Here is a 25,507-nt window from a genome sequence, read left to right as displayed (position 1 = left end):
TTTAATCTCCGGCTACAATGAGTCGATGGCATCCGCTGAAATGTCTCAGATGATGAACAAGACTAGGTACCTATTACTGTATTGTTTTCCCCTCTTAGCTTAATTCTTAGGTATTGATTCAACTCGAAGATACGAGAACCATCACAGCTCCTCCAAATCAAACCCATTCTGATCAACCTGATCCCAAACCCCAACAGCCGACCCTCTCTTAATAAACCGACCGTACCCCTTCTCTCCCACAACACCGCCATTATCCCGATCCCAAACCACTTTGCCTCTAATCACCGTATACCTAGGCCAATTCCCGAGCCTGTGACCTTCGTACGGCGTATAATCCGCGTCATGGTGCAGCATATCATTCTTCAACGTAAAATTCTTATCGAACTTTCCCTCTGGATACCAAATCGTCAAATCCGCATCCGAGATCCCCGGCAATAGCGCCCCCTTCCGCGGATACAACCCATATAACTTCGCCGGGTTCGTCGAAGCCACAGCAACAAACTCCGTGAGCCTCAATTTACCCGCAGACGCAACAAGCGGGAGTCGGGTCTCCACGCCAGGCAATCCATTCGGCACATGTCTAAAGTGTCCCTCTGGATGTTCATGCGTAACACAAGACTTCTTCCCCTTCTCCACATCATCGAAACTAAACGGACAATGATCCGAACTTAGGATAGAAAAGGTACCGTTCCGCAAGCCCCGCCAGATATCCGCCTGATCCTCCTTCCTGCGTGGCGGTGGCGAGCATATATACTTCGCGCCCTCGAACCCGGGTCTATCGAGGTCGTTGCGCGTGAGGAAGAGGTACTGCGGACATGTCTCGGCGAAGATCGGCTGTCCGTGTGTTTGCGCTTCGCGGATGCGTAGAGCGGCTTGGGGGTCGCTGACGTGGACTAATAAGATAGGGGTATTCGCGACGAGCGACGAAAGCGCGATAGCCCGGTTCGTGGCCTCGGCTTCCAGGATTGGTGGCCGCGAGTTGGAGTGGTACTTCGGACTTATCTTCTGGGCGAGCTCAAGCTGGTCTGTTAACCAATCGAGCACGTCCCCATTCTCAGCGTGGATCATGGTGAGTATTTCATGAGTCCGTGCAGTTAGAAGGATCGACAGGATCTCATTATCGCGTAATTGAAGCGCCTTATATGTCATGTATATTTTAACCGAGCTGATACCTTCTTCGCACTTTAATCGGGGAAGCTCCTGGAGTGCTGTCGCGCTTGCGTTGCCCATGAGGAGATGGAAGCTGTAATCGCAGTAACAGTTATCTTGAGCAAGAGCATGCGTCGCTTGAACTGCTGCTAGTGGAGACGTCTCGTGCTTCTGCAACGGCGCGAAAGTGATGATGGTTGTATTTCCACCGGCGACGGCCGAACGGGTACCAGATTCATAATTGTCCGCAGACCTTCCTTTCCCCCCAAACATGGCCGGCTCTTGAAGATGTACATGGCAGTCAATTCCTCCCGGCTTTAAATCGTCAATGGCGATTTTCATTCACCAGGTTTAACATATGAGAAATACGACTTACCATAATATATCCTCCCTCGGCATTGATCATCCGAATAGTAGATGCATTCGCTAACGAGCCCGATGGAGCGAGAAGTGCTATTTTTCCATTCTCGACAGCGATATCTAATGCTGCGATATCAGACGCAGTGACACATATGCCATTAGTTATAACAAGGTCGTAAGTCATGATGCAAATAATTCGCAATTTATCCTGCCTCGCAGACCCCTTGGTCAACTACTAGGTAGGTACCTACTGTAGAAATACACAATTCCATGACGATTTAGAAGATACATGTTATCCATACCACTTAACGAACGCCTCACCCCTCCCTAAGAGGGGGTTACTGATAAGGCTGGTTGGTTAAGATACCCCTGTAAATCTGCCTAAGATAAGTGCCACACGGCGTTTAGCGATCTTGCTGACCACAATAGGTTCAAATCGGTCAAGTAGAGAGATGCATAGATCTATCTGATCCTCTTTCGTGGGTTACTTTAACTTAGTAGTTTCGATCTCAGGGATTAATCGTTAGTCCCCTTCAAACACAAACGACTGTTCTGCGAAGGCAGGTTATTAAAGATGTAGTCCGACATCTCCCAGTTCTCCGATCCAACGGCGTTCTGCGCGTAGAACACATCCCAAGGATCGATCTTCTTTTTTAATTTATACAACCTGTCGTATTTATCGCCCCAAAACGACTGCTGGAAATCAGGCTCGATATAGTCCGATTCCGAAAGGTATGCGCCCGAACCAGGCGACACCGACCGCCACAAACTACCCCAATCCGACGTCAAGACATTGCTCCAGATTGTGATTAACTCCGTATACATATCTTGGCTCCACGCGGCGATGTCGATGGCGTGTAAAACTGTCTTACGCCAAGCCGGGTTGACAGCATTGTCAGGATACCCGGATTTCGGAGCGGCAGCAACGTTATAAGCAGATACTACCCCGCCGGCATCAACTACATGGCGAATAGCATCAAATGTAGACGAGAGTTTTGTAGAGTCCTCCCAATTTTCCCTCGGGAAAAGCCGACTACCATAACGAGCAAGATTTGAACCCCACAATTCTAAGGGGAAAGACTTGTCCCAAGCATCGTAAAAGTTGGTGTATTCTTGGTAGACCGGCTTTAAATCGAGCCCAATGGCACTTATTGCGTCAAAGAAGGGCTTCGAAAGGGCTTCGAGTTCCGATTTCGACATGTTTGGCGCGAACCATGGTGCCATATCCCAAACATAGGTGCCGCTCGTTGCATTGAGATTAAAATGGGCATAATTGCCAGCATCAGTGTACTTAGCGAAGTCTTCGAAGTAGGCGCGTACAGCTTGCCAAAACTGGTCCATAGATATTTTTTCACTGCTGCTTAGACTGAAGCTCATTGTCGTTACTGGAATCTCAGGGAATGCCTTGATGACCACAGATGTCACGACCCCAAAAGTTGAACCGCCTCCACCTCGGAGAGCCCAGAATAGGTCGGGATTGGATATTTCGCTGGCTGTGACGAAACGGCCATCGGCTGTTACAAGTTCCATGGATAAGACCTGATCCGCAGCCATTCCATATAAACTTGATAAAGGGGAGTGACCACCACCAAGGATGTACCCTCCTGTAAGCCCGACAGTCTTGCCCTCCGCACCAACAATTGTAAGGTTGTGCTCCCGCGCAGCTTCATATGCCTCAAAGACTTGCACTCCGGCTCCCATTTTAAATGCTGGCCCTTTATATGATCCCTCTTCATAATCTTCATAATACTTGATTTCCTTCAAGTTATGGGTCCACAGAGAGACGGCACCCGCACCGGTACTCTTTGCACTATAATCGTGGCCAGTATTCTTGATAACGAGTCGCAGATTCAGGCTACGCGCCAGATTGATAGCCAGCTGGATTTGGGACACGGTGGTTACGTTCACTGACATTTTCGGATAAGCACCGATGGTGCAATTAAGCGCGTAGGGGTTCACAGTATGTGGCACACACGACGTCCCTTCGAATAGGATCGCATTGATGGAAGTCGGGTCATTCGTGCTTGGCTGCGTTAGAATAAATTTCTCGGGTACACTTGGAAATAGGGGCTGCTCGGATTCACTTACTGGACGTAGGAGTTATCGGACCAATGAGCGGTGATCTCATCGCACTTAGCCGCATCTTGATTCCCGTAGTCACTGTAGCACGGTGAAGCGAACGGTTTGGTTTGAATGAGACTGCCGCCCAGGAGAAGATCGAAGACTCGATCAGTAATCTGGCCTGGAAAGACAACAAATTCCCCAGGGAAGGTCTTGCAAGGCCCAATTATAGAATGATTAGCGGCCGTCGCAGGGTCTGCGAAGCCAAACAAGACTATGTTCGTTAAGCCAAGATCGGTGAGATTCCTCAGGACAGCATCCGTAAGCTGGTGTGTTTCGCCAAGAAAGAGATCAGCTGTGGCGTTGGAAGAGGAGGCGTTGACTGTGACGAAGGCGGGAGAAATGGTAGATTCATTGGCGCCTTTGAGCAGGGAGTAAATGTCAGATTAGTTTGTCGGGGAAAGGTTTTCACATTTATTCGGCTTTGAGGTTTTGAGAGAATCGCGATCTGACTGACTGATGACTTGTCCATCCACGACAATTGTCTGAGCATATCCGAGCCGCGAAAGTGTAAATACGACACTCGCTTTTAGCAGCGCGTTGAAATGCATCATAAGTTTGGAAAGCTCTCACATTTACTTGAAAAGAGCGCCGCGGTAATTCTTGGGTGACGGAAGTTGTAGTCATAAGAAAGGGATCCCATAGATGGATGCCATGACATAAGAGTTATTGAAGCTGTCAACTCCTATACCAATCACCCCTCCCATGCACTTCTTCCGGCCATACAGTACAACACCATGACGAAACGGCGATATCGTCACTTAACCGTTAATTTCCCTATATGGTTCCGATACGAGTTGGGAGCGGGCACACGTGAGATGCTATTAGTCGGCCTCATTAGCCGACATAGTGATGGTCAATTTGTGCCGGCAATTCGTATGCGACGATGGTATCGTAGTAACCCTGAGGTAGCTTAACCTGGTTTTGTACAAGAACGAAGTAATAGGGCACGTATTGGTCTAGATGCCGAAGCTTTTCAGCTTCATACATCAGAATATATCCATTCTAATTTGATTATGAGAGAGGTATTCGATTGAAATTATCATAGAAATAATTAAGCTTCGCCATCTTGATTTTGATGATAATGTATCAAAAGGCTAGAAGAGGAGAAGGTAAACCCTTGCTTGGAAAGGATATAATGTATGTGCCTTTTCATGTAAATCAAGTTAATGGAATGAAGCTATTACGAAAGTAGAGTTTGGTGTTGAGAAGACAAACGTGAATGGTCCGAATGAAAGTGGACATATCCAGATCGTCTTTCCCTGATTTCTTCAGAGGGAAAGGGCACGTGGTAGCGTTGGTAGGTACCTGGTACGTATCAGAGAAAGCGGGGGAGGGGCATATCGGATCTATCAGTAACTCCTTATCGTAAATTTTCTATCAATTGCGCAACGCGAGACGGCGACAAGACGGACACAATTGCATATCAGCATTGACTTAGAATAACGAGTGATTTATTCTTTTTTAAGAGCTGGTTTGAATTATATAAAATTGATATATCTCATCTTTATTCAAGCAAGCCTGCCAGAATGTCTGATCTTCCTGAAACCTTCGACCGTAAGCGTTTCCCGTCCCGCGTTGCCCCGCCATCACATCATTCGCTCTCTTTCTCGCAATAGCCTCATCCAAATCCATAGCTATTTGGATGTCAGGTAGCTAATATCATGACTCTTGCCCGCGCGCAGGTCCCGTCCACATCGCCGTTATAGGCGGGACTGGCCTGTACAAGATCGACGGGTACACTCCCATTGCCCGCATTAACCCCCTGACACCATGGGGTTATCCATCCGCGCCCATCCTTATCCTCGAGCACGCCGGCGTGCCCGTCGCCTTTCTATCACGCCACGGTGCGTACCACGAGCACGCGCCCCATGAGATCCCCGCGCGCGCCAACATCGCTGCCCTGCGTCATATCGGTGTTCGCTGCGTCGTCGCTTTCTCGGCCGTCGGCTCCCTGCGCGAGGAGATAAAGCCCATGGACTTCGTCGTACCTGATCAGGTTATCGATCGCACCAAGGGCATCCGTCCCTTTACTTTCTTTGAGGGCGGTCTAGTCGGACATGTGCCCTTCGGCGACCCCTATGATGATAAAATTGCGGAGATTGTGCGCCAGTGTGCCAAGTCTATGCAAGGCGATGGTGTTGTGTTGCACGGAAAGGGAACCGCTATTTGCATGGGTAGGTCTCTATTAAATACCACAGTTGCACTGTGTTTCACGTATGCTCACTCCTTTTTGATATTTAGAGGGGCCACAGTTCTCGACCCGCGCGGAGTCGAATTTATACCGCTCTTGGGGTGGCTCGGTGATTAGCATGTCGCTACTGCCGGAAGCTAAGTTAGCAAGGGAGGCTGAGATGGCATTCCAGGTCATCTGTATGGCTACGGACTACGACTGTTGGCACACTACTGACGACGTCGACGTGTCTATGGTCATGCACTACATGGAAAGCAACGGACAGAACGCCAAGAGATTGGTTGGCGCTGTGCTGGACGAGTTATGCAAGCACGAGAACAGTGACTTAGTTACTGCTAAGCACTGGGAGGGTGCCAGCAAAGGCGCCGTGGCGTTCTGCACTAAGCCGGAAGGTAGGAATCCCGAGGCGCTCAAGAAGGTCGAATATCTTTTCCCGGGTTTCTTAAACTGATGTAACTACCTACCTGGTACTTATAATACAAGGGGTGTGTGGTTATGAATGGATGGTAAGGATATCTAGACATAGATTACTCTCATAGATTATAGCGATAGACGGACTTGGATTCTGTAGTATTTTATCGCCTATTGATACGCACTCTATTCCTATCCATCGAAAATAACTAGGTACTTGAACTTACGGAGGCAGAATATGTCAACCTACCTACCTACTCATATAAAAGAGGCCCTAGAAATGGTGAGGAGTTAACTGAGGCATAGGAAGCTTCTTTCCGGGCAGGATCATAAATATCTCTACAGTAGGTACCATTCGCCCCCAAATATCAACCCCGTTACTAGTGCCTATGAGTTATTGAAGTAAGACATTTTCATCCCATTCTCATTTTTACATCGTTCTCGTGTAACTAGTATAGCGCAAATCATCTCGTATAATTTAACCATCGACCCATTTTTATAACATCAATGCCAATAATAATTGCCTCGAGGCATACTGGGCTCGCTTAGTTGTTACACCAACCTCTTTCACTGGACTATAGCTGTGCCGTTCTTTTACTTTGGCCCCCGAGATATCGTGTAAGACAACCATGATAAAAGGTATCTTGAGCTAGATAATTTCGGATTTTATCTCATAATCTACCGACATGGTGCTTTCTCGACAACTAGGTACCTGTCATGTCACGATTTACATTATCCCACGAATGAATAGGTGAGATGGCTCATGTACAGCTTCAGAAATTCGATCCAGCCTCATCGCCTTGTCAAACCTGCAGTACGTCTTCAGCCAAAACTTTTACTTGCATCCAGTGTAATAGTCTAGCGTTTTGTGATGCTTGTTGGCCAAAATGGGTTCTTCATACCCCTGGGGCAATCGGCTGTGAGTCTATCTTTGTCTATATGACATCCAGAAAACTAAATAAAACGGTACTAAATTTGACCTCTGCAGGGGGCGGAAAGCCTCATGAAAAGGCCGACCCGGTAGTAATCAAAAGGCTCCGTGAAATCTTGGAACCCGTACGTACGGAAGCAGAACATGAAGCTGAATTGATTAGAGACCGGGAGACAACATGGTTTGGTTTCAGCCGGGACACTTCCGGCCATCCCATCTTTCAGGATTGGGGGAGGTTCGCTGCAATCATGAATGAGAGCCACTCAAGCAGAATTGCCGACCGATACCCTCAGCTTGTGTCATTCATAGGGGAAACAGGTAATCTCATTTCCTACCTACCTAGATTGGCGTTTTTAAAATGCAATGAGTAGCCTAGGTAATCGACTCATACATAAATGAACTAATTAAGAATAGGAGCGGGAAAGAGTACATTGATCAAACTCCTCATAGATCGTCAGAATTCGTACTCTTCGCAGACAATGAATCACTACAGCCCAGTCTCTTCTTCAAGCAATGATTACATCCCAACCACGGGGGACGTTCATCTTTATGCAGAACCTTCGACTTTACTCACTGATACCCCTTTACTATTTGTAGATTGTGAAGGATTTAATGGCGGCGAAGCAATGCCTAAAGCTCTAAGATGTCATCCACAGAACGAACGTGACGAAGAGCTTCCATCCGAGAGAGACATGAATAATCTATTACGATCAAGGTACAGCTCTCAGAGATACATAACTTGGGCGAAGAGCCCCCAGACACAAAAGAGGGAATATGCAGTCTCTCAGTTATATCCGAGAATTCTGTATACATTTTCAGATGTAGTAGTTTTTGTGCTACGGAATCCAAGGTATGGAAACCCAATGGTAGCTTAGAAGTGTCACTTATTAGTGAAGGTCATTCGAGTCTACAGTCCTAGACAAGCTTGTGCGATGGGGTGCAGCATCGGTTGATAAATCCCTTAACCAACCGGCTCTTCCTCATGCAATCATTGTTCTCAACGCAACAGAGGATGTCGATGAAAAAGAGTGGGATGTGGCGACGGCGACGAAAACTCTCATATCGGCTATCCAAGGTGCAATTGAGCGGGAGCCAGCACTTGACGAGTACGTACAGGTTTGGCGGAAGCGTGGCAAGGAGATAGAAAGCACCGAGGATCTCCTCAAACAGTACTACGCATCCATCACCATAATCCGCATTCCGCGCCAAACTTCATACATGTTGATGGATCAGCAAGCTGAGAAGCTTTTCAATCTGATCAAGAGTCGTTGTTCCGACTCGCATATAAAAAGGAAACAAGCAAGAATGTTAGCTAATTCTGATATGATTCAAGAATACCTCCAAGCTTCATTTGATCATTTTACGAAAGACCTAGAGTTGCCATTTGACTTCGTGCAGGAAGCTTTACGCAAGAACCCCGTTTCACGCAGCTTCGAAGGGAATATTCTGAACTTGGCAGTGTCTATGAGGGACCACTCGAAGGACAAGAGTCTCCAAGATGATGCGAACAAATTATTTCTGAAATTGGCACCTATGGTAGCATCCTGTGTCATGTTCGATGCCGTTCGACAGAACAGACTCGGTTAGTAACCTCAATATGAGTTGAAAACAGGCCTTTCTAGATGCATGGCTGACTTATCTGTGTTAATCAAGGCACTGGTGCTCAGCTACTGAGTAATGCCTATACCGATCTCTGTATATCAGCTCTCCAAGTTTTTGCAGATTTATATTGGCCTTGCAACTTTCGCCATCTCACAAACGAACCAACCCAAGGGCGCTGTTGTAATGTAAAGTCAGGACACAATCCGAAAGGACACCAGAACAAATTCGGTAAAATCATTGGCTATGGTCAATACCAGTCCAATTTCGATCTTCCAGTTTTTATTCCAAAATGGAATGAATTGATCCATTACAGTCTTGTCAAGCTTCAAGCCGCAGCATATGAGCTGGGCCAAAAGCTCCCAGGAAGAACTGATCGTAAGTTCTACCCTACCGTACCGGGAAAGGGGGGGTAGCTGCAACGCGTTGAAATAGGGACTAATCATCATTGAACTGAAAACAGTTCAAGCTGTACCAACAGTTGCAGCGCTTAGAAGTACCTTCCCATACAAATTAGGTGAGAAGGTACAAGGTGGTAATGACAACGTTTATCAAGGCTCAAAACCGTTGAAATAGTTGAAGCTATTCCCACTAAGCGTTGAAGTAGTTGAAATTTTACAACCATTGCAGTCTATTTATCGTCGTTAAAACCATTGCAACAACCCCGCAACCGTTATCACCACTATACAAAAACCTTATAACAGTTATAGCAGTTTTTACGGATTCTAGCTATAACGTTTGTGAATAGCTTCAACGTAGTAAAATAGGCTTTAGAGTCGCTATTGCCACAACAGTTACAGCAATCCGTAGCAACCGTACCTAGTTACCTAGTTACCTACCTGTCTACCTACCTACCCACCTACCCACAGTAAATCTTAGGTGTTTACTTTCTACCTAATTACCTACCTATTATCTAGTAATCTTTTGTTTTTTCCTAAGTAATAAACCTTCCACATACAATAATACACATTTAATATACATCAAAGTAAGTTCAGTTTCATATAAATACCTAAGGAGTTACCTACCTACTTTTCTAATAATATATTTAATAAATCCCTAGGTATCTAGAATCTAATAAAATTAGGTAAGTTCAACTCCCTTGTATTAAATCTAGTTAATTGAATCAACAAAGTCAACAAGGTCAACAACAACAACAACCTAATCGCATCAAGTAAGTACCTATCGCCAGATCAGCGCGTCAAAACAAAGCTAATTGAATCAATTGAACAAGTACTAGGTACTATCGCGTTAAATCAGGTCAGTAATCAGTTTCTCTAACATACCTACCTACCTAAAGAACGATTAGCTAACTTAGGTATTAATCGAAGCCCTTAGGTTCGAACCCTGGACCTAGTACCTTAGGTAGATTTCTTTCTCGATAATTAGATAATTCTTAATAATAAATTACCTATAATGAAACGATTACAGATGCTTCTCAATGCGTGAAATTTTTTGAAGGCTTGAAATCAATTTTACCCTTTCCGTATATATAACTATTATATGCTTTCAACCGTTGAATATGTGGAAAGCGTAAAATTGATTTCAAGCCTTCAAAAAATTTCCAGCGTTGAAGCAGGTGTGCAATCGTTGCATTTACCCCCCTTTTCCCGTTAGGTAAGGATCTATAATATCTCAAAGTTTCAGAACCCAAAGCGTATTATTTACTTTAAGTCATGATGATCGAAATAGCTCATATCGCGTCCGATAGTCCAGATTACCTCAATTTTGCATCGAGAACGTATTAACGTATTTTACGGCGCTCTTGGAAACCCATCCGACTTCGTAAGCCACTCTGCTTGCTTCTTGTGTCTAAGAGGGCTCCCAGAATGCGTTCTTCCATGTGGTCACGTGTTATGTCTAGCATGCGTGAAAACGTATGGGCGTGCTAGTTCAAGGACTACGGTTGAGTTGAATCGCTGCCCTCTTCATGTTCGTGAGATCATGGCAGATCCGCCGTGGGTCGTTAATATTAAACCACCATATGCTGGCGTTCGTGTTTTATGCCTTGATAGGTAGGTAAGAAGACATACGATATTTCCTACAAGGTATGGCTTGTACTCTGACAGCTACCCAGCGGCGGGATAAATGGCATCGTGGAGCTGAAGGTACTTCAGGCCATTGAGAAGATTCTGGGACTGAAATTGCCCATTCAACATTTCTTTGACTTAATTGTCGGCACAGGGTAAGCAAATCGTATTTATTAGCAGTCGATTTGTTAACGCTTGATCCATAGTGCCGGTGGTATTTCATCCCTTGGATTAGGGGTAATGGGTGGGTCAATTAACAATACCATCAAACAATTCAAAGCGCTATATCAGGAAGCTTTTACGCCCCGAGAGATGATTCGTATACCGCTCCTCAAAAACTTGTCTAGCACCTATCACGGCAGTATATACAAGACGAAGCCTCTGGAAACAGCACTCAGGATAGGGTTTTCTGAACAGAACCTTTTTGGAGATGTCCAGTCTCGGAATGAGATGTCTATCAAAGTCGCTGTTACTTCCACAACCGTCTGTGGAAACAAAGCCGTGGTTTTTTCTAATTACAATCGACCAGATATCGCTAGTCAGAGTATGTGTACTTGAACTTTCTGACTGTAAGGCACTGACGTTATCTAGATCTTCCCTACGAGTTTATACGCCCCCGAGAATTGTCAAAGGAGATAAAGATATGGGAAGCGTATGTACCTATTTGAATAAACATCCCCGCCACTAGTCTAACAGATGGCTTAGTGCTCGCGCTACTACTGCCGCCACGCCCTACTTCAAGATATTCCAAAGGGCGGAAACGGGTGGCCAATATGTTGAAAGTAGCTTGCGGAACGCTTGCCCAGTAGAGGTAGCACAGCAGGAAATGAAGCTGATTTGGAGTGATGTTACTAACTTACCCCCGGATATTATGCTTTCCATTGGCACTGGCCGTAGTGTTAAGCATAGAAAAACATCTTTGGGAGGCGGCAAATCCACGTTTCCAAGCCCTGATGCTTCGACCTCACTCAGCATGTCTCATAGAACAACGACGAGAAACACTCTCTCTAAATTATCCGAAGAAGACAAAACTGACGACCTGATCTGTAGCAGTGTCTGGGATAAGTTCATGGCTGGAAATTTTGCATTGACTTCATCTGATACAACAGGAGAACGTCAACGCTATATCCGCATCTCCCCCGAGCTTAACATACCAGCACCGAAGTTTGACGACATCCAAAGAATTGATGAAATTGATCGAGAAGCGGAGGAAGTTCTCCAGCAGAACATGCTAGAAGTGAAAGAAATAGCGCACAGGCTCATAGCAAGCACCTTTTTCTTCGAGAAGGAAGTTGGTTCTGTAAAACAGACGTCCTCTGGTTACGCGTGTAAAGGTAGGTGTTTTCTAAATACCTTTTTAGTATTACCAGACTGACACCCTCCAGGATCAATATACTGCAGATTCCGGAACTCCTCCGAAGAGATGAAAGGCCTTGGAGCTTTCCTCAAATCAAGCCTCAAGGGAAATTTTGAGCCTTATCTCTCGATCGAAGACGATATTCCCGGATCGGCAGCACGACATATCGTACTGACTGGGTCTGCTATTCGCAACATGCACCAGCAGGGCTATTTCGATATGGAACCTATTCAGATCAATGCGCTGAAAGAATATGCGGCGATTAAGATAACACTCTGTCTACAGAGTACACCGTATGTCTCTGGAGAGATGAAGTTACCAATCAGTGGGTTTCCACGCCAGTTAATGAGCGAGGATGCCATTCATACAGGTGCGTACCTATTACAACCATTTCAATGATCTAAATCTTAAGTCCGTACGTACGTATCTTCCTAAGTACCTATATTAATGAAGTCGGGAGGTAGGTTTGTATCCGGAATCTACGTTTCTCACCCGACAGTATTCATCTAAGAAACCAATGTCAAAAGCGTCGGCATCCGACACGATTCCACCAACGAACAAGGTCTTATCGTCATTAGAACCAGTGGCGGAGTTACCAGAGACTCTAGCGCCGATGCCCGAGCTTCCCTCCGAAGAGATATAGAAACAGTCTATGCAATAGTTAGGGTTTGGAGCTGTCTGAGCTGGATGGATCTCTTAGGATTTGAAGAGCGGTTTTTGTCGAGGAATCCTGTACAATAGGGCGACAATCCCCTAAGATATCATGTAATGGAAACAGTTCTCTCGTCTTACTCTTGTTTATCTTGTCTTGGTTAATCCTTCGTCTCTTGCGACCATATCTAGATTCAACGTGTCTATGACGAAGGCGATATGCTGCGACTGTATACCGATTGGCCCATTTTACGCCACGCAGCCCGCGCATGTAATTTCCTTGTTATTATTATGAAGAGGCTTTTTAAATATCGTATTGAAACCCCTTACCCCACTTAGCCGAGGTTGGCGTTCAGGATCGCGATTCCTTTAGAACTGCTCACGCCGATATATCTTTATGACCCTCAACACTCTATGATTAGTATCACATGAAGTCGTTTTAAACACATCTCAGAATGATTTTCTTGAGTTGAGGCTCGTAATTGAAAGTCTGGAATTACTTGCATCTACATAGCTGTATGTCTCTACCACATAACTGGGAAGTAGTTCTGATGTATTTTCAATTATGTGTTGCTAGTGAAAATAGCCAAGGTTAATATTAAGAAATACTTGACGGTTACTTACCCCTGAGCAGCCTATCATTGTCAGTGCTGTGCGCCCGCAGCCCCCACTTTTTAGCCTGCCATCGAGACTGCAAGATTAAATTAAAAGATTTCCAAGATTCCTTTTTCTAATTCCTTCTTCGCCAATTACTCGAACGACGAACACTCGCATATTCCACGAAATCGACAAATCCATGGTTCCTTATTGTATGATAACCGGTCTAAGATCTACGGTGGCAGTCACAGAAGAAGATCTTGATGCCACTGTTCGGATGAGCCTGACTTTATTATCCGAAGTCATCTGACTTGGCAGCTTGGTCGAACGCGCCATCTCTCTTCTCGTCCTACCCTCTTCGCGTTGAGTACCTAGTATCTAGCCTGGTTGACAGGTCTGTGCGCTCTATCGGATACCTAAGACCGACTATGCCGCGAATGAACCACTATAATGATAATATGGATTATAAGATGGATAATATAGTGTGAGTCTGTGTGCTTTGTGTGCTTCTTCTTCTTCTTCTGTCCTCCCAAGGTAGGTCCCTGAAGCTGCGAAGAGATAAAACAATACAGGTTACTTTCATACTATCATTTGTTCCCAGTACCTTCTAGAAAACACCAAACATCTTCGTCAATTTCGTTTTACCTCGTCAACTTTAAATCCCAGATCGTATGCGGCTGAACCGCTCGTGTGACCGTGTCCACAACATTAATGAGATCTATGTCTCGCTTAAGCTAATTGAGCTAATTGCGTTGTTTCCTCAATCAAAACGAGTCGGGGTCTTGATAGAAAAAAAGATAAAAAAAGAGAGTCCCTATAAATATTCCCTGTCTAATGTAACGACTGAGGTTTCATGTGTATTATCCCTTGACAAGGGTTGATGGTCCACAGGAGTCTTGGATTCTTCAGCCTTGTATCTTCACCCAATCACTCATCTCGCCTTTACCACCTTGTGGAGCTAGTCGACGACCTCGAACAGGACCCTGCCGTGTCCATGTTTGAGGATCACAGACCTTTATCTCCACTATTGCGGAAGCCCAGGTTTACTGAGATGGCTAGAGAGACCGAGATCCCTCGAAGCCCTCGCTTGGTGCTGGAGGGCTAGTCACTCCCCTACTTCGTATTATCACCAGCTCGTTTTTGCTATCTCTCTTTCTCCTCTCCCTCTCTTTCGTGTGTTGGCCCTGACTATCGCCGTTGTCGACCACCATGGCGCCGTAATACATTCACTCACTCAACACTACGTCACGCCAACATGACTGATTCGCTTCTTGGTTAATATATTATAATATTTTGAAAAATCTATATACCCATTGAGTGGGCTTGTACATTCTTTTATCTGGCCGATCTATATCTCGCGCCGCCGACGTAATGGCGACTCCAGGAGCAACGCAGGCCCTACTGGGCGCCTTTTTCTTCGGAATCTTGTTCAACGCGGCGTCGGCTGCCCTGGTTTTGTACGTTATAGGTCATGGTTCGACGATCTTTCGGGACGGCCTGAGGCTGGTCCTCATATTATTTCTCCTGTCTTCTGCCGCTTGGGCATTGGTCGAATTCCTCGCCACCATCATCGAACCGACCGCCGGAACCAGTTGTCAGGTTGCGGCGGTCTTCTCGTCTGTTTTCGACCAGCTAGGAAAGATTTTCATCGAACAGTATTTGGTATGGGCGACACGAGTAGAAGGGAAGACGGCGGGCTTAAGTTTGGTGCCACAAATCCTCCTTCTCGGGCGATTTGGTGTCGGTATGGCATTCATAGGACTTACGGGAAACGAGTTTAGCCCTACCTGTGTACCCGTATCCAAGGTACTCCCCGTCGCTATTACTGTCATTATAATGGATGTCGTTATATTCGTTATTCTTGCTATCCAAGCGTTGTCGATGGGTTCGGCAAAGGATAGTGCGAGTAGCCCACGTGCTCCCAAGAGAAGTGTCGGAATGGTTGTCATTGGCCTAGGAATATGGATAGGGGTTAGTTCTGCTGATTTGTCATTTTTACTCTGGTACTAACTATTCGCAGACGAGCGTCGTTCTTCTCTTAGGCATAAAGTCAACTGAGTTGGTATTGAAAACCACACTCCCTGCACTTGGCTTGGCGATCCTAGTCGGTATGTATTCCACCACAACGATAGTCGCCTTAAATTGCTGATTGGATAAAGCATTGGTTACTGTACTCTCGGGAACACTAGTAATCTCTCGAGGCCCGCCTCCACGACGACCGGACTCTCCGATGACTCGGGACCTTGGTAGGGATTTATCATCTTCAGATTCTGCTGAATACCCTCCGTCCCGTTACGAGGATGTGAAGGGTGTAACGACTACAATGACCATGGCTGCATACGCCGGCCCCAACGATGGCTCCATGCCTGCCGTCTCGTTCCCTATCACACCAACACCCGGAGCCGACCGGGGGAGATTTAAGAAAAATATCAAGGCTAAGGGTAACACAGGCAAGCTTGTAATCTCAAAGCCGGTCATTCTGGAGCAAGAAGGCATGAACAACCCCCTACAAAGGATACCAACAGTCGATCTTGCTACAGCTGCAAATTACGAAAGGGAACGACGGATCAAGTTGGCACAACGTGGGTCTACTCTTATCGCACAACGACCAGCTCCGCAACCACCAACTTCCGAAGGACAAAATGGAATACTGTCTAGGGAAATTAGCACGAAGCGGAAGCAAGTTGCACCTGCAACTTTGGCACAACTGGAGAGATCTGTGTCAACTAAGACTACTAAGACAACCGCAGGACTTTCGGTAGAAGCAAATGCATCATCTACTTCGGCAGAACTGTCGCCAGGGACCGAGAAAGTTAGGAGGAGATCGCCTCGTCAACCTCCCCCGCCACCAATTCCGTCGACCTTCCAGCCTATCCGACCTGGCGAGCCAATTCGTATACCAATCCCAAGACCTCGAACACCACCCGAGTCGCCCAAGTCCGAGCCTGTAAAGACCCCTCTGCAACGACGCCCGACAACGGGACTTCCATCGAACCCCCGCGCACAAGCGATGAAAGCAGCGAAGGAGGCCGAAAACCTGAGACAGGAGACTGTGATGTTCGTCAACAATATTGTATATGATGACCCGAATGCTGTGGATAATATCATGCAAGGAGCTTCGAAAACACCGATGGCACCTCTCAACTCCCGTGACTCGGTTGTCAACCGCCCGCGCCCGATTCCCAGGAAAGGGGATCGCCAAGTTTTCCCCGCCGAGCCCTCACCTCCCAGACGGCCAAAGTCGAGTGGTTCTATTGCAAGCAGAAAGTCCATTCTTCAATCTATGCCCGGAAGTCCTACTCAACTACCTCCATTGCCACCGCCCCCTAAGAGTGCTGGTAATGTATCACGGCCTCTCCCTAACGACACGAAGAGTATGACGTTTGACGAGAAGATGAGTTTCCTATACACTACCCCGCTTAGTGCTCCCTCGTCGGCGAACGGTGCAGACATGCGACGGTCTGAAGTCCCCCAGATTCCTCCTTTGCCAGCGGCATATCTGGCAGACACACAGCCGCCCAGGACCGAAAGCATCCGTGAGCCCGACTCTAACAGCGAAAGGAGAGTATCCAAGACAACCGACAGAAGTTCAATCCGAACCACAAGCATTCTCGGAATCGAAGACATCCCACAACGACTGATGCCAAGTGCTGATCGCTCGCGTAATGCAATTGATGAAGTAGGTCAATCTTGGCTTCCAGGAATTTCGGTTGAGAATGAAAGACAAAAACGTCCTTCGGATGAAAGGAGCAACCGGAAGTCGTCCCCGGTTCTTCCGGTAGCAAGTCGATTCAGCATGTCATCTATGAAGACTGAAAGCAGGGTCCGAGACGACGACAGGAGTACTATCTGGGGTTCCGTACACTCGCCAGTTGCTGCCGTTGATATTCAACAGGCACGACGACTTAATGCTCGTTCGACCTACATTCAGAACTCGCAGAGCTCTCGTATTTCTGAAGAACCGGAAGAGCGGAGTTCTTATGCGAACATCCCTAGCGAAGTCATGGAAGTTATGTTAGATACGTCGGATAGTCCGGTCGATCGACAGGAGTCCCCCGAGAAGACCGTGCAGGAAATCCCAACTTTCCATCACCGAATTGGCGAAGAATGCCCGACATTCTCTACCAGAAAGGACAAGATACGGTCGAGAAAGATGCCCCCGCCAACTCCCCTCATTCTAAACAGGAAGGGTAGCAAAAGGGCGATAATTATCCAGCCTGCGGAACCTTCACCACTGGAGTCGCCTGAGGCTGCATACCAGATGATCCAAGCTCAATTACAGAAGTTTGAAGAGCCGAACCGGGACTCAACAGGGAGCCAAGGAGGGCGTCTAGCGCTACTAGAGAACCTGGAACGTGAAATGGGGCAGTTAGAAAACAAATGGCAAAACCGTGTTGACCGTGACTCTATGTCGAGCATTGGCACTACCACATCAAAGGGTTCTCGGCCGCCTTCGATAGCCGAACGTAGGGCGTCTCGAAGGGCCTCCCTGCGCAACACGGCTTCGCGGTCTAAAAGCCAAGAAAGCACCGCTACACCTTCATCCCAAAGCTCCGGAACGAGCTCCGAAAACACACAGGCCAGCGCTTGGCAAGCCCGTCTTGCCGAGGCTCAAATGGAATACATGAAGAGCACTCCCGACCTACTTATGAAGCGCAACAATCTTAACTTCCTTTCCGTTTCTAAGGCGGCACTAGGTAGCCCAAGTCCTCCCGATACCGACGAGTCCGACTACGAAAATGAGGCTCCTGGTAGCGTACAACAATTGCAGCCGACGGTGTTCAAGCCGGTGACTAAGGTGCATGAGCTCTGGAAACTGCAATCACCTGTTCAATATCCGGTCAGCTCAGGTCTTTGGGTGGGCGTAGCTAAGAAGTCCCAAAGGGGCAACGCGCTTAATGAACTCCCAGGCTTGTCTGTACGTCCGGCAATTAGAAAAGCCTCGGGTTCGTTATTAATAGAAAGTTCACAACTATGGGAGAAGCCCGCCAGGAACAGCAGCACTAGCGCTATGGAAGGACTATGGAAGAAGTACGATCCTTCAGGATCGAGCGGAGCCGCTGCTCGCCGCGTCACCATTCGCCCGCCTCGAAGGAATAAGCGCGCCACACTTCTGCCGGACATCCTAGAGAATCCTGAGCCCTTACCGGACAAGCGAGGAACTCTTGGTTTATTCCAATTTCCTTGGGGTGAGAAGAGCGAAAATGCTAGTGTTCAACCTCGACCTACTCGTATGTTCATGGCTATGCCTGGGACTATGACCACAGGAGGACCAAAGATCAACGCCGCCTTAGAAGCTAGATCAAAGCAATTAGAAGCCGAAGAGTTTACGACGTCTTTCTTCGACGATTACGAAGCAGAAGAAGAAGGCGACAACTTCGACTTCTCGGACAGCGATAACGAAGGAGACGACTTTGACGAGAGTACGCTTTGGGAGATTGCAAGCTTGTTAAAATCCGATAGAGTACCTTCGAAAAATAGCTTGCTTCCTTTGCCGCTACAGAGCCCATCGTACGCCAACTCTCCGGTGTCGTCGACTAACGTCGCTGAAAACGCAGCTGAGGAGTATCGTGACGATGGTCTAGTGTTGGAGGAGCCTATTCCGGCAGAGCGTCTACCCCGCACGACTTCGGAATCCACATCCGTTAAAGCTTTACTCTGGACCCAACGAGGAGCTTTACAAGTTAACACTGTCGGTCTACCACAACCGGATTCTACCATCTGGAAGAGTTATATCGCAAAGCCCGCAAAAATGGCCCGATCCAAGTTCCAGTCTGAGGATGCTCCTACTATTGAGAGCACCGAGCTATGGGCACCAAAGTTCAAGAACGGTAACATGAAAAGCACTGGATTGTTATGGAGTGCAAGTAAGCCAGCCCACAAGGTCACAGTTGTCGCACCGAAAATGAAGGCTGTTGCATCTAATAAGTCCTTATGGGTACGACCTATTGCTACTCTAAGCTCGGATATTAGGGGACTGTTCAACCCTAGCCACTCTAGGGCTGACTATCGAAGAACTTCGAAAGTGCCTGCTGCCCTTGTGACGGAGAGGAAGCCACGTGCGGTAGAAGTACACTTGGAGAAGCTAACCTCAAGGACTCTCTGGACCGGAAAAGCTGCGACCAAGTCCTCATTAATGTGGGAGAAACCTAGTGTCATCTATGATACTGAGCGCGATGGTCTATTTGACAGCAATGAGGCCAGACCTGACTTTCGCAGGACTGCGAAGGAACCGGCTGCCATTTCCACAAAAAGAGTTACTCGTACAGTCGAGAAGCCGTTAGCCAGACTAAATACAAACAACTTATGGTCTCGGGAAATCACTACCTCGTCGCAACCCGCTAAGGGCGCTCAATTATTCGTGTCGAAAAAGTCTATGATGGTCGCTCAGTCGAGTGAGACGGGAGCTATAATCAAAGTTCAGTCCATGCCCTTGTGGCGGAAGCCAGAATCAAGCCCAGAGTCTGAATACGAAGGATTATTCGATGCTAGCGCCCTCAGGAACAACTATCGGAAAACTTCAAAAGCTCCAGCCGCCATCTTAATGTCCAAGAAACCTCGCACGATCAAGGAGCCTTTACCGGTGCTTACAACAACTACTCTTTGGTCTGAAAATTCTTCAGAGCCCGCACCCGCACTCGCATCTGCTGCTTCTACCCTCGAGGTAATCGAGGCACGAGAAGTCCCAACATCAACTGCAACGATATTAATGTGGGAAAAGTCAATCTTGCCAACCTCGAGCTCGGATTTTGAAGGGTTATTCAACGCCAACGTTGTCAGAGTTGATTATCGAAGGACATCTAAGCTTCCAGCTGCGATAAACATGACGCGAAAGCCTCGTATGACGGAAGCACCCCTTCCAACTCTCACGAGCACAAAGCTTTGGGAAAAGTCATCCGAATCGAGCCACACTCCTACCGGTGCTTCTTTATGGAGCAACCCTACCCCTACTATACCTGGCCTTTTCAAAGTTGACCCAAGTCGTAAGGATTATCGAACAACGTCGACAGAACCAGCTGCATTAGATATTGTCCGAAAGCCTCGTGCCGTCAACGATGCACCCCTCCCAAGTCTTGAATCGAATCGCCTTTGGACTCCCAACAGGACCACATCAGTGGAAGTAGATTGGATTTCTATTTCTTCCGTTGGACCTCAAAGCCCCTCTGTCGCTTCCGTATCCGAATCAAGCTCAGCGCCTTCATCTCCTATGTCTGATTCATCATCTGCCAAGACGAGCACTACCAAAGCATCATCTGCTAAGAGTTTCTTCAGTGGTCTATTTGGACGAAAGAAGAAGGATTCGGAATCATCAAAGGCCCCTAAGGATTCTCCGAAGGCAGAGTCTGAAGTTCCCGCCGTGCCCGAATTGCCTGAAGAATTCATTGTCAAAAACCTAGACGAAACACTGCACAAAAAGCCAGCGAATGTCCCTCTCCGCAAATCGTACCGTCAGAGCGTCGCTTATCGCGCGGACTGGGATGGTGAGCTGCGAGAAGCCATTGCTGCTAGCTATCCCAACACTATGATTGCTTTGCGGTCGTCTTATCCTCAAGATTGGGAGGAGGCCCTCGACGAAGCTATCAGGGCAAGTCGCGTACAGTTCAAGCTTGATCGTAAGCCCGCATCGCCTAGAGCGTGGTCTGTCGCCCTTCAGAAAGCCATTGTGGCCTCTTACCCCGAGATCAGGTTCTCGCGTGGTCAAGCACTACCGTCACAATGGACAGCTGAGCTTCAGGATGCCATTTCTAAGAGCTACCCATCTCAAGCTGACAACTTCGACGTCACTGTCCGACATCCCGTTTTCATGGGATCCATGGACACGACGGCCGAGACGATCCACCCGGCAATTGGCCCAAAGGTGTTGAGGAGTAGAGGAAACTCTAGGAGCAAGGTAGCGCAACCTACTAGTGCCAATCTCGATGTTGCTGTTCGACATCCCGTGTTCTTTGGTTCTATGGAAACCACCGCCCAGTCCGTCCACCCTGCAGTCCCCGTGAAGATGCAGAAGCAGAATATGACGAGCGATGCTGTTACAGTCCCTCAACTCTGGGTTAAGTCGGTCGAGACCGAAGTAGCAACAGAAAGTCATCTATTCAGCCCTAACGGTGCCGTACCAAAACTTCAAGAGGCTTCTTTCAAGGCTGAAGTTGACATGCCACACCAAACCGTACGGAGACCCAAGCACACCGCTCAGAATTCCGAACCCGAGGTTGGCTTCAGCGAGCAAGGCTTATGGAGCCGCAGCCGTGCTACCGACGAAAATTCTCAATCTCAGGACAGGGATTGGCTAGACGACTCGATGAAGAAGCGCTTCTCGCGCGTTGAACTAAGATACTAGGTAACCTACCTAGACGGAAAATGGGAAAAGAGGAGGGCTACGAATTTCTGAGGGGCCGGTGTTAAGGAGCGTTATATAAGAGCATACCTAACCTAGGATATACCCCTTCCACAATGTACAACATCTAATGGTTTTGTAACCACATCATCTACCGTTCTTTTATTTTTCTTTTGATTTTTTTTGAATTGCTGTTTAGCATTGCAGATATGTTTTGTATTTAACGCAGCGTCATGCTTGACGAAATCAAGATAGCGATGTATAAAAAGTCATTAAGGACCAGGAGAGTCGGCCAAATCTGTATATTTTGAACCACATACGATTCTTTCAAGTGTGATATGAGGTTGAGATGCTTTAAATCCGCCTAATAGTCGAATTGCCCTCTAGGAGCTGCCCAGCACCGACTTCAAAATCAGATTCCTTCAACGTCCCGACAAAACTTCCATCACTACCCACGATATCTGCGCTCGCCGTCTTATTATCCTTAGATTTAAACACCAAAACCTCAACATCCTTCTTGTAGTTATAAACAGCACCCCGGATCCCCTCTTTCCCAAGCACCAACATCGTATGCTCCCGCACATACAACGGCATACTACCAAACCCATGCGTTTCCCTAAACCACCCGGGTCCCTCCCGCGTCTGCTCCGTAAAGAAACACGTCCACTTCCCCTTCGGCAGATAAAACTCCACCTCCCCAGCCTCCTCGAAAACCGGCGCCGCGAGCAAACTCTCCCCAATCATAAACTGCCGATCCAAATACCAACACGTCGGGTCCTCGGGGAACTCAACACACATAGCCCGCACCGAAAGCGGCAACCCGGCCTCCACGGCCTTGACCCCCTGCGCCATCAGATACGGCATCAGCCGCGTCTTCAACGCCGTCCATTTCGCTAGCACGGCGGAACACCCCTCGGGACTTCGGTCGTCGTTGTCGATTAGCCAGGGCACCCGGTAGGATCCGCTGCCGTGCAGACGGCTGTGCGAGCAGAGAAGCCCGAAGGCGACCCACCGCTTGTAGATCCACGGCGCGGGAGACCCTTCGAAGCCCCCGATGTCGTTCGACCAGAAGGTGAAGCCGGAGAGACCGAGGCCTAGGCCGCCACGGATGGATTCGGCCACTGGGTTGTGGGGTTAGTAAGTAGGTTAAAGGGGTACTGAAGCAATACATACTAGCTTCAGGGGTGGACTCGCAGTCTCCGCCCCAGACGAGCGGGAACTGCTGGGTGCCGGCGCACGCGGCGCGAGCGAAGAGGACGGCTTCGGTTTCGCCGTAACGGGCTTGGAGGGCGTTGTAGACGATTTTGTTGTAGAGGTATGCATAGTAATTCTGCTAAGCGTTAAGACAAGTTCAAAAGATGGTTAAGTGATGTTATAGGCACTTACATGCATCTTATGAGGATCAACCTCCTTATCAAACCATTCCACATCCAACGTCGGAATCCTCTCCCCGAAATCGGTCTTGATACAATCAACCCCCTTGTCGAATAACTCGTTCAGACACTCGACATACCATTTCACGGCCTCCGGGTTTGTGAAGTCGACCAGCCCCATCCCGGCTTGCCAGAGGTCCCATTGCCAGATATCCCCGTTCTTCCGCTTCACGAGATACCCCTTCTCGGCGGCGTGCGCGAAGGCCGCGCCGTGCTGGGCTATGTACGGGTTTATCCACACGCAGACTTTGCTTACTAGTCCTGAGGACTTGAGACGCGCGATCTGCGCTTTTGGGTCGGGGAACTTTTCGGGGTCGAAGATGAAGTCTGTCCATCTGAAGCCCTGCGGTGTGTTAGTTACCCAGTGTTCAGTATGATAGGGATAAGAATGTAAGTATAGCATACTTTCATCCAGAAACAATCGTAGTGGAAGACGTCCACTTGAATATCCCGCTCCTTCATCCCCTCAAGGAAAGAGTTCACAGTCGCCTCGTCGTAGTTCGTCGTGAAGCTCGTCGTGAGCCAAAGCCCATAACTCCAACTCGGCACCTTAGCCGGCCGCCCCGTTAGGATGGAGTACCGGTGCAGCACCTCCTTAGGCGAAGGGCCGTATATAATGTACCACTTCAACCTCTGGCCCTCGATGCTCGTCTGCGCGCGGCAGCACCGTTCACTCCCGATCTCTAGCTCGACCTTCCCCGGCGTGTCGATGAATACGCCGTAGCCCCTGTTGCTAAGCCAGAACGAGACGTTCTTGTATGCCTGCTCGCTCGAGGTTCCTCCGTCCGCATTCCACAGCGATATCGCTTGCCCTACTTTATTAAAAGCACCGAAGCGCTCGCCGAGGCCGTGGATGGTCTCCCCGACTCCGAGGTTCGTTTGTGTGAAGACGTAGTGCTTGAAGTTCGTCATGTCCCCCGTCTGCAGCATGTTGCTCCAGGCTGGGTTGTACGCTAGACCTACGCTACGCGCGGCGAGGGAGGTTAGAACTTTGGAGCCTTCCGTGCTGTGAAATTTGATGCCGAAGGTGTTATCGGCTGGGTTGATCGTCGCTGAGAGTGAGCCTGAGCTGAGGGTTGTGCCTTTGTCGCTTTTGGAGATTTTTGGCTCGAATTTCTGTCCTCCTTGTGGGAAGAGTTGGAAATTCGGACCTTTTCTGGCGGCGCCCGCCCAGTGTGTGGTTTCGACGGAGATGATGCCATCGTGAGGTGCTTCGAGATCCTGCGATTTTGTTCAGCTGGGGCTCATAGCTCCGATCAGAAGTGGTCTTTCTTACAATCGTCAGTGTACTGCAATTAAGAGTATCTCCGCGACCCCTGATTTTCTTCGAAGGACATAGCAGGCTTAGGCCCTTGTCTGTCTCTGTAATATCATATACCTCCTCGGCGTACTCCACGCGCACACCTTCTGCTACTGCCCACATGCCATCGCGGAATTTCATGTTTACGATATTTTTCACTTGATCACTCGAAACTATTTTCTAACTGGCTGAGTAGAGTATAATGAGAAGCTAGCATATAATATGTAAGAATATAATGCTATATGAAGCATTCACATCATATGGAATGCGGAGAGCCCAATGAGATCAACATTCGGCGTTGGTGACGCTTGACCCTACCCCGACTTTGAACCGCATATCGGACGCATATCCTACCATGTAGTATCACAAAATGCCAAAACGGTCTCCTTTCTTGGATTCTACTGGTCTTGGCTCAGATGATCGTGGGGAGACGGAAACCGGGCCGGGTTTGCGAGAGATTCACAGCATCTAGTATCCTACACATCTCGTATATGTGTATCATCTATGGATACCTACTCGTAGTAGAAATGTCATCTTAGAACCGCTCCTGTGAGATGAATTTACTACTAGCTCAACAGCAGCAGGTGACAAGATGTCGGTTCAATTACGAACGAAAGAAATAATGGGCTGTCTCCACGAACCCCAGGCGGGGGGCAGTTCGGTGGAATCCCTCCCCACCAATAACAGAGAATATGGTGGCGACATGGGCTTGATTTTATACTTCTTCGTTCCCCGGACTTACCCCAACTCTCCACCCGGACCCCGACCCGTCTCCAATTTTCCATCGTGAGCCGTGATAGAAGTTGAGATCTTGCATACCTACACAAGATTCTTATTAGGCAAGCAGCGAGATTTTCGGAAAGACGGACCAGCAGTCTGGTCAGCGATGAAGAACAGCCAGAGGCTGCATATCTAAGACATTCTTCAACTAGTTGCTTTGCTTGGAAATCAGGCCCTATGTTAAGGCTAACCAGAATTCGGAGATTGCTCTCCCGTTGGCTAAGACCTCAGTTGACCTTCAATGTGGCGATGGTAGCCAAGG

At 48.0% G+C, this 25,507-nt stretch overlaps 6 protein-coding genes across 6 annotated transcripts; 3 read left to right on the top strand and 3 right to left on the bottom strand.

The window, feature by feature from the left end:
• Nucleotides 1-73: 73 nt before the first annotated feature.
• GGS22DRAFT_97805 (D-hydantoinase) lies at nucleotides 74-1,859 on the bottom strand. The gene is made up of 2 exons (XM_047968595.1): nucleotides 1,526-1,859; nucleotides 74-1,464 (listed from the first exon to the last, which is right to left on the bottom strand). Exons 1-2 carry the CDS (start codon nucleotides 1,691-1,693, stop codon nucleotides 142-144), a joined length of 1,491 nt encoding a protein of 496 aa, XP_047822312.1. The 5' UTR covers nucleotides 1,694-1,859; the 3' UTR covers nucleotides 74-141.
• GGS22DRAFT_97834 (FAD-binding domain-containing protein) lies at nucleotides 1,860-4,842 on the bottom strand. Its single transcript, XM_047968597.1, has 3 exons — nucleotides 4,088-4,842; nucleotides 3,598-3,991; nucleotides 1,860-3,532 (listed from the first exon to the last, which is right to left on the bottom strand). The coding sequence occupies exons 1-3, from the start codon at nucleotides 4,182-4,184 to the stop codon at nucleotides 2,026-2,028; spliced, it is 1,998 nt and encodes a 665-aa protein (XP_047822311.1). The 5' UTR covers nucleotides 4,185-4,842; the 3' UTR covers nucleotides 1,860-2,025.
• A 174-nt stretch (nucleotides 4,843-5,016) lies between these two features.
• On the top strand, nucleotides 5,017-6,679 carry GGS22DRAFT_97802 (phosphorylase family protein). Its single transcript, XM_047968594.1, has 3 exons — nucleotides 5,017-5,187; nucleotides 5,316-5,807; nucleotides 5,875-6,679. The coding sequence occupies exons 1-3, from the start codon at nucleotides 5,160-5,162 to the stop codon at nucleotides 6,273-6,275; spliced, it is 921 nt and encodes a 306-aa protein (XP_047822310.1). The 5' UTR covers nucleotides 5,017-5,159; the 3' UTR covers nucleotides 6,276-6,679.
• Nucleotides 6,680-6,871: 192 nt separating this feature from the next.
• On the top strand, nucleotides 6,872-12,934 carry GGS22DRAFT_198203 (uncharacterized protein). Its single transcript, XM_047966105.1, has 12 exons — nucleotides 6,872-7,154; nucleotides 7,224-7,484; nucleotides 7,581-8,016; nucleotides 8,063-8,748; nucleotides 8,820-9,143; nucleotides 10,474-10,777; nucleotides 10,840-10,947; nucleotides 10,999-11,336; nucleotides 11,384-11,444; nucleotides 11,498-12,126; nucleotides 12,178-12,519; nucleotides 12,614-12,934. The coding sequence occupies exons 1-12, from the start codon at nucleotides 6,992-6,994 to the stop codon at nucleotides 12,790-12,792; spliced, it is 3,831 nt and encodes a 1,276-aa protein (XP_047822309.1). The 5' UTR covers nucleotides 6,872-6,991; the 3' UTR covers nucleotides 12,793-12,934.
• A 1,730-nt stretch (nucleotides 12,935-14,664) lies between these two features.
• Nucleotides 14,665-21,998, top strand: GGS22DRAFT_97770 (uncharacterized protein). Its single transcript, XM_047968593.1, has 3 exons — nucleotides 14,665-15,368; nucleotides 15,418-15,505; nucleotides 15,557-21,998. Exons 1-3 carry the CDS (start codon nucleotides 14,769-14,771, stop codon nucleotides 21,733-21,735), a joined length of 6,867 nt encoding a protein of 2,288 aa, XP_047822308.1. The 5' UTR covers nucleotides 14,665-14,768; the 3' UTR covers nucleotides 21,736-21,998.
• GGS22DRAFT_97765 (glycoside hydrolase family 31 protein) lies at nucleotides 21,911-24,736 on the bottom strand. The gene is made up of 5 exons (XM_047968592.1): nucleotides 24,442-24,736; nucleotides 23,571-24,386; nucleotides 23,119-23,508; nucleotides 22,906-23,062; nucleotides 21,911-22,853 (listed from the first exon to the last, which is right to left on the bottom strand). Exons 1-5 carry the CDS (start codon nucleotides 24,604-24,606, stop codon nucleotides 22,087-22,089), a joined length of 2,295 nt encoding a protein of 764 aa, XP_047822307.1. The 5' UTR covers nucleotides 24,607-24,736; the 3' UTR covers nucleotides 21,911-22,086.
• Nucleotides 24,737-25,507: the final 771 nt, after the last annotated feature.

Source organism: Annulohypoxylon maeteangense, assembly GCF_022496945.1.
Source record: "Annulohypoxylon maeteangense strain CBS 123835 unplaced genomic scaffold GGS22scaffold_3, whole genome shotgun sequence".
In the NCBI taxonomy this organism is placed as follows: domain Eukaryota; kingdom Fungi; phylum Ascomycota; class Sordariomycetes; order Xylariales; family Hypoxylaceae; genus Annulohypoxylon; species Annulohypoxylon maeteangense.
This window is presented reverse-complemented; position numbering and strand designations above follow the sequence as displayed.

Coding starts and splice junctions, on each gene's coding strand:
- GGS22DRAFT_198203 (XM_047966105.1), top strand. CDS start 6,992: ATGGCTCATGTACAGCTTCAGAAATTCGATCCAGCCTCATCGCCTTGT. Junction 8,749..8,819: donor CGTTCGACAGAACAGACTCG/GTTAGTAACCTC, acceptor GTGTTAATCAAG/GCACTGGTGCTCAGCTACTG. Junction 10,948..10,998: donor GACTTAATTGTCGGCACAGG/GTAAGCAAATCG, acceptor CTTGATCCATAG/TGCCGGTGGTATTTCATCCC.
- GGS22DRAFT_97805 (XM_047968595.1), bottom strand. CDS start 1,693: ATGACTTACGACCTTGTTATAACTAATGGCATATGTGTCACTGCGTCT. Junction 1,465..1,525: donor CCGAGGGAGGATATATTATG/GTAAGTCGTATT, acceptor GACGATTTAAAG/CCGGGAGGAATTGACTGCCA.
- GGS22DRAFT_97834 (XM_047968597.1), bottom strand. CDS start 4,184: ATGATGCATTTCAACGCGCTGCTAAAAGCGAGTGTCGTATTTACACTT. Junction 3,992..4,087: donor CGTGGATGGACAAGTCATCA/GTCAGTCAGATC, acceptor CCCTGCTCAAAG/GCGCCAATGAATCTACCATT. Junction 3,533..3,597: donor TCCGATAACTCCTACGTCCA/GTAAGTGAATCC, acceptor AACGCAGCCAAG/CACGAATGACCCGACTTCCA.
- GGS22DRAFT_97765 (XM_047968592.1), bottom strand. CDS start 24,606: ATGAAATTCCGCGATGGCATGTGGGCAGTAGCAGAAGGTGTGCGCGTG. Junction 23,063..23,118: donor TTGATCCTCATAAGATGCAT/GTAAGTGCCTAT, acceptor AACGCTTAGCAG/AATTACTATGCATACCTCTA. Junction 22,854..22,905: donor CGAGTCCACCCCTGAAGCTA/GTATGTATTGCT, acceptor CCCACAACCCAG/TGGCCGAATCCATCCGTGGC.
- GGS22DRAFT_97770 (XM_047968593.1), top strand. CDS start 14,769: ATGGCGACTCCAGGAGCAACGCAGGCCCTACTGGGCGCCTTTTTCTTC. Junction 15,369..15,417: donor GCCTAGGAATATGGATAGGG/GTTAGTTCTGCT, acceptor AACTATTCGCAG/ACGAGCGTCGTTCTTCTCTT. Junction 15,506..15,556: donor TGGCTTGGCGATCCTAGTCG/GTATGTATTCCA, acceptor GATTGGATAAAG/CATTGGTTACTGTACTCTCG.
- GGS22DRAFT_97802 (XM_047968594.1), top strand. CDS start 5,160: ATGTCTGATCTTCCTGAAACCTTCGACC. Junction 5,188..5,315: donor TCTTCCTGAAACCTTCGACC/GTAAGCGTTTCC, acceptor GCCCGCGCGCAG/GTCCCGTCCACATCGCCGTT. Junction 5,808..5,874: donor GGGAACCGCTATTTGCATGG/GTAGGTCTCTAT, acceptor TTTGATATTTAG/AGGGGCCACAGTTCTCGACC.